The sequence below is a fragment of the Lepisma saccharinum genome, chromosome 21 (genome assembly GCF_977018435.1).
Source record: "Lepisma saccharinum chromosome 21, izLepSacc3.1, whole genome shotgun sequence".
NCBI lineage: Eukaryota > Metazoa > Arthropoda > Insecta > Zygentoma > Lepismatidae > Lepisma > Lepisma saccharinum.
The window spans coordinates 31,207,778-31,221,469 of NC_139249.1; the positions used below are offsets into that span (position 1 = coordinate 31,207,778).

At 38.8% G+C, this 13,692-nt stretch overlaps 1 protein-coding gene across 2 annotated transcripts in view; it reads left to right on the plus strand.

Moving 5' to 3' along the window:
* The window catches only part of LOC146004234 (metaxin-2-like), a 49,753-nt gene that overhangs the window by 24,272 nt on the left and 11,789 nt on the right, over window positions 1–13,692 (plus strand). For both annotated transcript variants that reach the window (XM_083142910.1, XM_083142911.1), the window contains 3 exons: window positions 4,099–4,175; window positions 5,608–5,700; window positions 12,613–12,777. In XM_083142910.1, the coding sequence (XP_082999036.1) occupies window positions 4,099–4,175; window positions 5,608–5,700; window positions 12,613–12,777 (335 nt within the window). The remainder of the gene's footprint in view (window positions 1–4,098; window positions 4,176–5,607; window positions 5,701–12,612; window positions 12,778–13,692) is intronic.

The following is a 13,692-nucleotide window of genomic DNA, read 5'->3' on the forward strand; positions in this document are numbered from 1 at the left end:
CTGCAGAATGCAAGGGGTTTGAGATTTGATTCAAAATCACAGACTATATATGCTGGGTGTTCCAACAAGGCTTCAAATTTTTTGAATTTGGCTTTTTCACTTGGATTAGGCATCACCATATGAACAGGTTTATAATTGCCACAGTATTTCAGATGCTCAATTAACTTGTTTTTAGCAATTTCTGCATTTTTTTCACGAACCCCATTTATTATTTTTCTACCATCAAAAACACTTAAACATCTTCTGCACAACTTGAATATTGTCTTAGATTTGTCTAATTGTTTTCTGACTAAAGCTTCAAGACTGTGTATCAGAGTGTAATGATATGTGCCATTCCCTTCAATTAAGAGCAGATCAATCGGAACAGCAGAATCATCATCAAATGTACTGATTCTGAGAGGATCTATCAAGCAATTGCCACGGCCAGTAGAACAAGTAAATACATTAATAGATAATTGTTTACCATTAATATCCCTGGCCTTTTTTTTCAAATTTATCAATATTCTGAACAGACATTGGATATTCTAAACCCTCCATTGCCTCATCAAAATCATTTTCATGTTGTTTATAATAAGTTATTCTCTCAGGATGGCTTGAAACTGGATACAAAGCAGCTAAAATACACCACAAAAAGCATTTCTCATCATTATTTTTTATATTAACCACGGCTGTTTTGTTTTTGATATTGGCAGGTAATGGCAGATATGTAGATCCTTGTAATGGGCTGAATTCAGAAATATTAACATATAACTTGTGTGGAGAACCGCATAGGCTCCATCCAGACTCTTTTCCAGCAAATTCAGAGTGTTTAATATTTAATTGATCTATCAAACTGCTTATTATTTTGTCTGAATTTGCATTTGAGTATACAGGTACAGTTTCTGTTATGTGGGGCTGTGTAAATTTTGTGCCATTTGGCTTCTTATATTGTGTAAACAATTTGAGGGACAGCTTATAAGAGCCATTTTGTGCATTTAGAATTGCCTGCACATCAGGATTTACACTGTTCAAAAAATTCTTAATACCACATCTTGGCTCTGATACAAACCGGTAATCCCTTAATTGGCCATTAAAACTGCTATGGATGGGTTCATAGCGTGGCTGCTTTGCCGGTGAAGCATTAACAGGTGCTTCATGCTTTCTTTTCAGACCAGATGTAGATGGTTGTGGGGGCAATGTTGATGACTGTACAGAGCAAGTACCTTTATCTGTATATGGAAGTATTGCATGCTATATTCTCTATGGCATTTAGGGCAAATTTTTGTGGGAGTTCTGCATTTGTCTGGATTACAATTCCTTTGATGCTTAGCCCAATTGGGGCTAGATATATTCTTTTTGCATTGATTACAATATTTTTGATTTGGCATTTTTGTTGTTGTTTATTATATACAATTTCTTGGGATTCAAATCAAAATTCTATGCTTAATAAAAAATATCAGTTGGGTTCAGCAGTGTGCTTTGTATATTTTGTGTGTGTGTGTATGTGTGTATGTGTGTTAATATTTTTGGCTGTGGTATTTATATAAAATTTCTTGGGGTTCAAATCAAAACTCTATACTTAATAAACCTATGACAGGTTGTTAAAAATTCTGTATATTAAATCAAATAGATTTGTAATTCAATTTACACAAATCTGCAATATTTTTGTGTTTAAAAAATATGAGCAGCACTGCAACAACACACCCTTACTCTTCAACAGCTCTCACAATACTGGCTGATATGCAATACAAAATCTCTTTATATACGCTAAGCACGGACCGCATTGAAAGCATCTGAAACAATAAGCCAATCAGAATATAACGCATCATCACTTTATGTCATAAGCAACCAATCAGAAAACAACACATGTCTAATAATTTTTTGCATAATATTAGGTAATAATTTGTTGCAAAACATGATGCAATATAAATAAACCAGAAATAGGCCACAAGTTGACCAGAAATAGGCCACAAGTTGACCGGAAGTAGGCAAACCGGAAGTGGACCGGAAGTGGATCGGAAGTGAACCGGAAGTGGACCGGAAGTGAACCGGAAGTGGACCGGAAGTAAATATGTGTGGGTGTGTGGGTGTGTGTGTGTTAATACGTTTGGCTTAGTTTTAGGTGTGGGCAAAAAAAATATCAAGAGGGGCATATTTTTAACAAATTTATGGACAACAATCTGACAGAAGTGCCTTTTGTAAGTGTAGACAAATCAATCTGAGGGGGTCATACTTTCTCAGGAACTTCCCGAGGGCATTTTTACAAAAATCTTGGATTAGACAGGGTTCCACACTTGAGCAAAAAGCTCATATGGGCATGTTGAGCAAGTTTTAAGTGTAGGCAAATCTGCCAGAGGGGGGCTCATACTTTCCGGTCCTGGTTGTAGGGCCAATTACACTACTTGCATCTACTAATTATAATTCATACAGAGCCTATATGAAGGATACACAGTGAATACAATTACATATATTTCTGTAATATACATATTATATACACATACCTACATAAAAATACATTTAAAATTATTTCCTATATATATATACACACACACACACTTGATCACATATCATTTCATTAGGAAATTATGTGTTTAAGCTTAGGTCATTGTGTTAATAGTGGCTTTACTGAGGTCCCTTAGGTTCATAGAAAAGATGTCAATGGTGTTATTCTTGATGGCACATACGCATATATACGTAGTACGAGGGTGGTTCAGCATGCTCCGCCCCTGACCCATTTCCATTGATAGTAGAGACCTGTAATTTTATATGTAACATTGTTCATTCTTTAGACTAATATCCACAAAGTTTCAAGAATTTACAACAATTTCTCTCTTTGTTACACGTTGATGATCAGTAAGAAGTGTAGCCACATGTGATACAATGGAAAAATCTGAGGTCCGAGCAGTGATAAAATATTTACTCAAGAAAAATCTAACACCGAAAGACATCCATGCAGATATGGTGGGAACTCTTGGAGACTCTAGCAACTCATATGATCCAGTGAAGAGATGATGCCGTGAATTTAAATGTGGTCGGCAGACCTGTGAAGATGAGCATGGTGGTGGCTCATCTGCAACGGTGACCACAGCAGAAATGATTACAAAAGTGCATGACATGATTTTGGCAGACCGGCAAGTGACTGTCCGCCATATAGCAGACACATGTGGCATCTCAACTGGCAGTGTGCATTCAATTTTTCATCATCATTTGTTAATGGAAAAAATCTCTGCACATTGGGTCCCGAGAATGCTGACGGTCAACCAAAAGAGGACACGTCGTGTGACAAGTCAGAACCTGTTGCGGACAATAAAGGTTGACAAGCCAAAGTTTCTGAAGAGATTTGTTACAATGGATGAAACGTGGGTTTACCACTTCGATCCCGAAAGTAAACGCCAAAGCATGCAATGGAAACACCCCCAAAGAAATTCAAGGTTCAACCATCAAAGGGCAGAGTGATGGCATCTGTGTTCTGGGATGCAGAAGGAATCGTTTTGATAGATTATCTCCAACAGGGAAAAACAATCACAGGTGTTTATTTTGCAACCCTAATTGAAGAATTACGTACTGCCATCAAGGAGAAACGCCGCGGAATGTTCGCCCGTGGTGTGTCGTTCCATTGTGACAATGCTCCCGCCCGCACCTCCCAAGTTGCGGTGGCTGCAATTCATACAGCAGGGTTTGAAATTGTCCCTCATGCCCCTTATTCTCCAGATCTGGCCCCCAGTGACTTCCACCTGTTCCCGAACATGAAGAAACACCTTTGTGGAAAACATTTTGCCAGTGATTCCGAGGTTATGGATGTTGTGAATGCTTGATTGCAGGACCAACCAAAATATTTTTTTTCTGCTGGGATTGAAGCACTGGAAGGCCGATTGGAAAAGTGTGTTAATGTTGCAGGGGACTATGTTGAAAAGTGACAGTGATTTGGTTTTCCTACGAGGGTTCCTTCTATGTCAGGGGCGGAGCATGCTGAACCACCCTCGTACATACAGTATTTACAAATCATTGAAGTTTGAAACGATGTTATAGTGTTTTTTTAAGAAGTTGGCATTGTCTAATGTTACTGGTGCTCCTTATCTTGGTCAATTATAAGAAACCTTTCTCTTTCTGTTTTAATAGGACGTGTCCCTTTCATCAAATGCGGGCCTTTCATAGTATCAGAACTTGATCCAATCGTTGCGTTCTTCCGCACAAAGGTTAGAGCAATTAACATGGATAATTTTATATTTTAAGTCAAATAATTAATTATAATATACATGCTCAAGAAGTAGTGTCTAGAGCAATATATTGATAAGGGCTTATTATGTAACGTAAACAAGGGCCTTAGCTTCGTAGCCTAGTCAACAGGAGCATTGTAAGTGTTATAAATACAATTTTTTCCTTCGTAATATTCACTGTACAAATACATTAACGTACAACAGCGTTTCCACCTTAATCGTTTTTGTTTCCTTGTATTTTTCTATAACTTATTTCATGACATCTCATCGTCACGATTTCAAAACGACTACAATACAGAGTAATTACAATGATTATTGTACATCTTCAGTTTCCATCAACCGCATGCTGAACATATGGAAAATGATAATAGAAGATCAAGTATAATTTTGAATAAAGTTTGATTAGTGTATAATAACTGGTATAAGCATTTTTGTTAACCTGCGAGCATTCACATATACACATACTTGCGGGATTGTTTATGAACTGCGTTTCTTAGTTGCTTATCGTGGTACGATGTCAAAGGTCTTAGGTTCGAATCCTCACTAACATATGGATGGGGGTTAATTTTATACTTTATTTTTTATTTATCATCTTCAAAGATTAGTTTTCGTTAATTTTTCATTTGTACTGTGAAATTTTAGTTTTATGTGGTAATATTGAATTATTCATTTTGTAGTTTTATCGTGGAATGTCTGTTGGTGCAGGTATGAAAAGTGACGAGAGGGAAATTCCTCAGGTATAAATGTGCGGTCACTGCCGAGGTGAGCTAGGTGGTGATAGCGAGAAACGGAAGGGTTGGAACAAAAATGCAGGGCAGTTATCGGAAAGGGGTGAGATCAGAGCTGATATGAGAACAATCGAGAGGGGAGAGAGAGGTGCGTCGAAGGTAGGGCCGAGATTATACACGCACATGCACGCACAGGGTAAGTTCTATCGTCCCCCTTGACTTAAGCTGCCATTCTCAGTGACACAATGATGTCAGAGCTATAAAAAAAGCATTTTCATGTATTTCAAATTTCCTCTTACCATTATTCGCCGACCCGGTGGCCGAACACATTGATAGATTGACTCACAATATTGCCACCGAAGGGGTTCAAATCTTGTCCTGGGCATGAGAGTTCCTTTGCGAGTGTCCATTCTCAGCATAGTCCAAAATGGCACCAATGTGACGTAACATAAGAAAAATAAAAATTATCATTATTAATGTATTCCCCTCGAAAGGGTAGTGTACACTCCTGCTAAATTTGTGTAGTTTGCATTTCCTGTCTACACCTGAATCCAGCAAATTGTGTCAGTCTCCGCTCTCTCTCCCCGAAAGTAAAAGGCTAAAGCACACTACTGTTAATAATAAAATTTAAGGACATTAATTTCTTAAAAATAAAGCACTTCCTCTCACTTCTTCTATTCCAGGATATTTCTCTGTCAGACTCCTTAACTTCCGATCAGAGGAAGGAGATGAGAACTTACATGACTCTAGTGAATGGTGTGTTAGGAAGTGCAGAGGTAAGTGAACTTGTAATCACTTACTCCGCTAATAGGAAAAAAATGCTGCATTGTGGATGATAACAAATTAACAACACTAACAAATTTCAGATTGGTACCAACAGTCAGGAAAATATACAATGAAAACTAACATCTAGTGAAAAGACAGAAAAACATTAGAATTGGCGACTGTGGGATTGTGCGTTTTCTCAACAACAGACAATTAACCATCTTGAAACTGATTCAACAAACTATTGAAAGGGCCTCCCCGATGGCGTTGTGGTAACGTCGTCGCCTTGTAATCAAAGGGGGTCCCGGGTTCGATAGGCACATTGCACACTTTAATCTGAAGGTCCAGTCCCGATTAGCCTATATGTGCATAAAGTGGACTTAAAACGTCAATTTAATTCAAAACTATTCAATACACAAAACAACCGTATGGGGTGTGATATAATACAAACGAGAAGCTTGTGAAACTTTACCCATTATAAAATAAAATATAATTATATACGTACAGGGTGAGTCATAAGTATCCATACAAATGGTGAAAACGGTGACTAATGTTTATTTTTACTTTTCAGGCAGGTGAACCAATGAAAAAGAGATGCCACTAACGAAGGAAGAACGGATTGACATCATTCTGTTGGCTGGGAGTGGTACCACCCAGCGTGTAGCACGTACAGTCTTAGAAAAAAATACCTGGGCCACGGGACGTAGAATTTCGTAACGTCTTAAAGCCTGTTGTTTATGCAACCCAAATAACAAAATATTCGCTTAAGTTTGCCTGGTGATTCTGAGTTCTCGGGAAGGATTGAGCTTTGATAGCATGAGTCACATGACTCGTGCCCCAGCCACAACAAACAGCTGGGTGCTACGATGCCTCCAGAAGAAAATTTCAGGAACTGGTTTCTTGACAAGACCTACTCGTAAAGAAATACTATTCTTTCAAGTGATATTAGAGTCATTGTCAAGAGGTTCGCTGAAATGATGGTTCTCATCACAGACCACATGCCACACGTTAATTGTTTAAGTCCAGTTCATGCACTGGACCTACAGATTAAAATGGGATCCGAACCAAATGCCTCTCTATTTGGTATTGAATTCGGAAGCCTTTCATTACATGGCGAAGACGTTACCACTACGACATCAGAGAGGCAATGGAACCCCTTGAGAAAGAGATAAGCGAAAATTGCTACGTGACAAACCATATTTGCCCGTAAATTTTAAAAATAAGACAATATTTTGTACTGACAGTTTCGAACCGTGGGAGAGGCATATATTTTTTTGTACCATCGTCCATTTCACGAGTTTATAATTCTTCCTCACCGACACGAGTAACGCGAGTGGTAGAAGAAAAGCGAAGTAAAATAACTGAAACAGAAATAAAAGGAAAAAGCGAAATAAATTTTATTCATAATATTCTGCAGTCACTTGAGTTGTATTCACGGGATGCTATCTTTAAAGAAAGCCGTGGTCTCTTCCTTGTCTTTTTTGCTTTCTTTGTGCTCTTGCTTCCCCCGTCACGATTGGTCTAAAACTAATTAATGCGACGTTAATTAAACAATCCAAACAACGAAACAATGCACAATCAACTGCACAAAACAACATTCCAAATGTTTTCGAATCGGAAAACAATTGAGATGCTGTAAAATGACTTAAGATGCAGTAATAAAGTGGGAATTCGGTACCGTATAGAATTAAATCGGTAGAGATGTTCGATTTGATTGGATGTTTGTTATTTAGATTTGCTATTCTTTCACTTTTGGCAAATAGCGACGATGAAGATGAGTGATGCTATGATGAAATTGATGAAGGGACACTTACCAAGGACACCCACGCCCAAGTCGAGATTCTAACCAGGGACCCATGGCATCGTAGCGCGCTGTGCTAACCACTCCTCCATGGAGTGGACATTATAGCATATTTTGTGTGCTCAATTGGGATCAATCAATGGAATGACTAGGCATATTATATGAGTAATAAATTCATATCATAATACCACGTCATATTATTCGGCACGAAGTAACATCAGAGACATTCAATCTTGCATTTTTGCCTTTGAACTAATTCTTTGAATTCAGGTTAATCACAACAATAAGATAAATTACAAAGCAAATTATAGTGAATGTGGGATATTGACAGTTATTACGAATTACCTGAGAGAAACAACATTAAGCAGGCTCGGTGGTCAAGCTCATTAAGTGATTGACATTCGATATCGTCGCCAAAGTTCCCGGGTTTGAGTACCGTCCTTGTCGCGGGTGTTTGACTATTTCGTCATCAATTTCATGTAATGGTCACTCGTCCTTATCGTCGCGATCATCGAACAGGGAATAAAAATTATAAAAATAAATACGATGGAAGAGTACTTATTTCATCTCTCACGAAATCTCCTACAAAACCGGAATATATAAAATACATGTATATTCATTCACATACATTTTCGATTTCTATATTTAACTAATCGAGACCGAGAACGGGAGAGCAATTTTCAATTCGACAAACCGAGAGACGGAGAAACTGTCAAGTCTCGTTTCTTCTTGGCACCTCCGTAATCGAGTTGTTCTGTTTGTCATTGGCTTTGTATTGGCAATTATTGCCAGTATTCTTCCCCTGCAGGTAAACCATAATGATGAATTATGATGAAATGAAGCAGATAAAAGGGCAAGAACAAGAAAGTCATGCCTGTTCGGGACTCCAACCCAGAACCTTATGTAACGAGATTTGAAATTCTGGAGAAGGCGTCCGTGTTTCGCTTGGTTTTCTCTTTCCTCTACTTCCCTTATATTATCATACATGTATAATAAAAATGGATCTGATACGATATGTTGCGATTCATAATTGTGCTGGTTAGATGCTACAGATGTGAACTCCAAACTGCAATATATTATTCCCTTGTGTTTCGTATGTGGTTGAACATGAAATTTTCTTACACTGTGACAATTTCTTTCTTAGTTTTGGTTTGGTGCACAGATATGCTAATCTGGACTCGACCTTCAGTTTAAAGTGGGATACTAACCACTATGTGCATCCACCGTGTATCAAACCCGGGATCCACTGATTACAAAGCGACGACGTTATCACTACGCCATCGAGGAGGCCCCATGACAAAATGTTATTCACTCGATCACTACCATAATTTATTTCAGCATTAACATTTTCGATTTCTTCTTCTTTTTTCCTTTTGTTAACTACTCTTATACAACTCTTTTTGCGTCTTCGAATTTCTTCTTGTTTCAGGAAAAAATAATACATGCAGGCTGTATAAAAATCCCCCGTTCAAATAGATAAAACGTTCACTCTCGAGAACTAATTTACATGTTTATCACTAACGTAACCATTAGGAAACTATTGAAATGTTAACTGATATAACTGCAGATGAAACAATACTTACAGCCACTAACGAAATATCTATTCTTGTGTAGCCTCACAGACAACAAGTATCTGGTGAGTCATTCACTCTTGCCGACTACGGCCGAAGGTCACTGAACTAAAGGGTTGTGGCAAGCAAGCAGGCTTCTGCTCTACCAAAGACGAGGTCACGTGTTCCAGTATTCAATGGCGTACGAAATAAGGAGGAACACAGATATCTGCCGTATGTTTTGGTCCCGTCATTGCACTTTATCGTCGTGGCCTTGAAGTTCCCTCAGGGCACTCCTACGTAAAGGCTTCTCAGCTAGAAGGATATCTTCCCCATTGAGTGGAGGAAAAGTGGGTGCGTATACAGGTCCTTCAACTTTCGTATTCTTTTTCATTTCAGAACCCGTGCTGTATCGTCGACTTAATCCAATCTATCCTATGTAGGTTTTAGGTTCTGTTTCTGTTCGGTTATTTCACGTTGTCTTCCTGCTTATGTTATTCGCGACGAAGGTTCTGGATTCGATAATCTGGACAATAACGGGATTGTGTTAGTTGCTTGATTTGGTGTCTTAAGTCCACTTTATGTCCTGTTAGGCTAATCGTGAATGGACCTATAATTTAAAGGGGGATCCGAACCACTATGTTCCTCCACCGAGTATCGAACCCGGGATCCCTTAATTACAAGGCGCCCACGATCCCACTGCGCCATCGGGGATTGTGTTCGAAACGAATGAATCAAATTTGAGTGATATGATATGCAACCATTGGAAGACTATTGAAAGAAAAGCTATGGGAACCTGCCAGTTTTTCTACTGCAGACAGGAAACAATAAACATGGAAGAGAAGCTTATATTCTATGAAACCTGACGCTATGTGCTCGAATACTGGCTAAATATAATCCATAGAGGCATAGCAACGTTAAACAACCTCTTATATGATACATATAGGTTTAAAAAGGTCAAAATACAAAGATTGTGTGCGCCTCACTGATGGCGTAGTGGTAAGGCCTTGTAATCAAGGGGTCTGGGGTACGATACCAGGTGATCGCACATAGTGGTTCGGGTCCCACTTTAAACTGTATGCACTTCAGATTAGTCTATCTCTGCCGGTGACTCAGTCGGTAACGCGTCTCACTACCATGCTATAGGTCCCGGGTTCGATTCCCGGCCGGTTCAAGCCCGGGAACTTTTCTAACGTTGGAAGCGGCCCCAGCGCCCACCCAGCGTCGAATGACATGGGTACCTGGGGGAAACCCTGGTGGTAAAGGCGGTCAGGGGCGTGATGCTGATCACATCACCCCCACTCACGAACGAATCAAGAAAGTGTGGGGCGGCGTGATGCTGATCACATCACCCCCACTCACGAACGAATCAAGAAAGTGTGGGGCGGCGTGATGCTGATCACATCACCCACACTCACGAACGAATCAAGAAAGTGTGGGGCGTTACCCCCACACCCCCTATACGCCTTCATGGCGTAGCGCCAAGCACAGGTGAGAACTTTACCTTTTTTTTTTTTTTGCATACAGTGGACTTACAACAAAATTTCAACTTGCGATATAGATTATGATAAGGTATTAAAGAATTGGGTCTAACACATTTTTTTATTGTTTACCAATGACATTATTAACTAACATTCTGAATTTCAGTTTCAAGATGAAATCGGCTACGAAATAAAAGGAGTGGGTTCATATTTCTGTTACGAAATTCCACTTTTGTAGTAGACCTGTGCCACACTAAGTTGTGACAATAAACAAATCTGAGACACTTTCAAAGTATTAAATTTCTATCTACGTATTTGGGAAAAATCTTTCAATATAATACTTTTTTTGGACGCGTCAAATCATAGTATTTAATTCCTGTTTTAGCATCTTTAAGAAACCTGATTTTTTGGGGGGGGGGTTACAAATGCCCTTTCTGCTCCCGTCAAGTTACGCCTATGACAAACAGGAATTCAAAGTAAAAGACTGTCCCGACTAAATCGGGAGACACGTCTGATAGATTTACAATTGGGAAAATCATAATTAAGCGTGTAGTTGAAAACAACCTATTTTCATATATTGCATGCAGCTCTACTTTTTCTGCAATGTGGATCAAGAACTGGGGACGTGGAGAAGCACAACACTCTACATTACCAATAGTCACGTGACCCTCTTTGCTTTCCTGTCATGTTGACCTTCGCGTGGAACACATTTCTCGGTGTTAAGACAGGCAAAATCACCCGATCATCGAAGGGTGCAATATGTGTTGCCTACCCTCCTGCATTACTTGCTCCTATTAAAGCCTTATGGGGAAGAACGTTTTTCCATGACTGTACATTCAATGCAACCTACAGAACGCAGATAACCCGTGACACCGTGGCACCTGCGTTACCCTCCTTTCATCTGTTGCTGTCTTTGGTCTTCCAGGCCTGCTTTCGTCGGCGACGGAACCTATCCTTCTGAATTTCTTGATAAGTTTGGCCACGGTGTCATGGGTTATCTGCGTTCTGTGGGTTGCATTGAATGTACGTGCTACATGACGGGTGGTATCACTCCCAGCCAACAGAATAATGTCAATCCGTTCTTCCTTCGATAGTGGCATCTCTTTTTCATTGGTTCACCTGCCTGAAAAGGAAAAATAAACATTATTCACCGTTTTCACCATTTGTATGGATACTTATGACTCACCCTGTATATGTAATAAAATTGATGTAAATATCATAAACCATGGTTTAAGAAACACACAAAATGTCGGTGCTTGGGGAGGGGGTGGGCTGGCGAAACTACAATCCTAGTTTTTCATGCAGAAAAATTAACGGATATGAAAACAAAGTTTTTCAAGAGATGTAAAAGAATGTGTGTCAGTACTAGGGCAACATTTCCATCTTCTGCGACAAAAGTACACGATTACTTTACTTGTAATTGTGAAATATTTCAATTAAAATAAATCTCTGCACTTGAGTTAATGGGTTAGGCTAATTTCGCCGGTAAGCGGGGTACTTCGGATTAATACGTGGCATTTACTACATCCTTGGGCGACTATGTAGTGTGTGTGTGTGTGTGTGTATGTGAAGTGATTTTTTCTTTACTGTTTTAAAGTCAGTTTGCTATGGCAACATAGATAATTACGCAAAGTTAACGATAAGAATTCGTAAATATATGATATATTTATCATCGTTCGTGCATTCGATTCGTGGATATTACAAATAACATTTCTTTCGTTAACATAAAAATTATTAGTCCTTATTCTGTTATGAAAAGAGTGCTCTTACGTGGTACAATCGGCAGCCTCAAGAACATGTTAATAAAATATTATAACATGTCAATACCATATTATTAACATGTTCCTTACTGAGACTCCCTACAAAGGCTCACAATTTATTACATAGGCATTATATCTGCCTTCACTTTTACATTTGTTTTTAATTTTGCATTTTGAAAAAATCTGGCGAGTAACATGACCCTATCTATGTCTCATGAACTGGAAATGTTATTTTATTGCACGATAGATATCTTTGTAAAATAACGTATGCGAAGACATGGCTAGATGTTTTAAAGGTGTATCACACCACGCTTTATTGTTTCATTGGCAGTTGTACTTGTCATGGTGCGTGGGTAACATCAGGCGAAGAGTGACCTTCCCTCGGTACGGAAGCCCCTACCCGTTTCCTTTGAATATGCTCGTCTGCTGCAAGAAGGACAGGGACGTTCGAAAGTTCCTCCAAAGCACGAATTGGGCTTCAAAGTCAACAACTGAGGTAAGTTGATGCATCCATTTTTGACATGAGCTCTTCAATTAATTGTTTTCCGCGAGAGTAGCCATCTTAGAAACTGACACAATTGCCAATTTATGTTAAGTGCGATGTAGGACCTACAGTTCACACACAGATAAACGTATTATACATTAAACATCCATCCCTTCAGGGCAATGGTTTCGGTGACGTCAGGCTTAGTCCTTGACAGAGTTGAAATTTAGCAGTGCCATCTCTTGTTCTTTATTATAAGAAGAAGTGGAAACACGAGTGAGAGTGGCGCCTATCAGCGGATTATTTTGAAAATTCTTGCAGAGGGCAATTCCCAGCAGGGGTTCAGTGCAGAGATTTTTCCTCCTTGAGTTCCACATCTGCCAATAATATGTTTATCTGTAGTACACATTTGCATGAGTGGTCAGGAATTTTGGAAGGAAGCTCTGATCGTTTGGAGAGAATTGATTAAGTAGCAGCAGCAGTTGATGTAATAGTAATAGTGGTACTAGTAGTATTACGATCAATATAATACGATATTATGAAGGATATTATCTACAATTTAAATTAATTAGCTTTGAAAAGTCTTAGAATAGATTTCAACTTGTGGCCCAATATTATGTTTTTGTAGAGTATATTAATGTAAGGTAACTGTAGTGCTATTATAACTATTTTACTTCATATCAAGTTATTCGGAATATGTTGCATTCTACTTTGACAACGTGCTGTATCTGGCTAGTTGACTGTTCATGGAACTCAAATAAAACATCATCATCATTTATATTATTATTATAAAATTCCCAGATATTCCCGTAGGTACATCTCAATTCTTACATGTCTAAATAAGGCAAGAGGTTTAGTAGCTGATCTTGTGGAAACCTACAATTTGAATTTATGATGATGTGTGAGATTGTAGGATCCACTGTATTA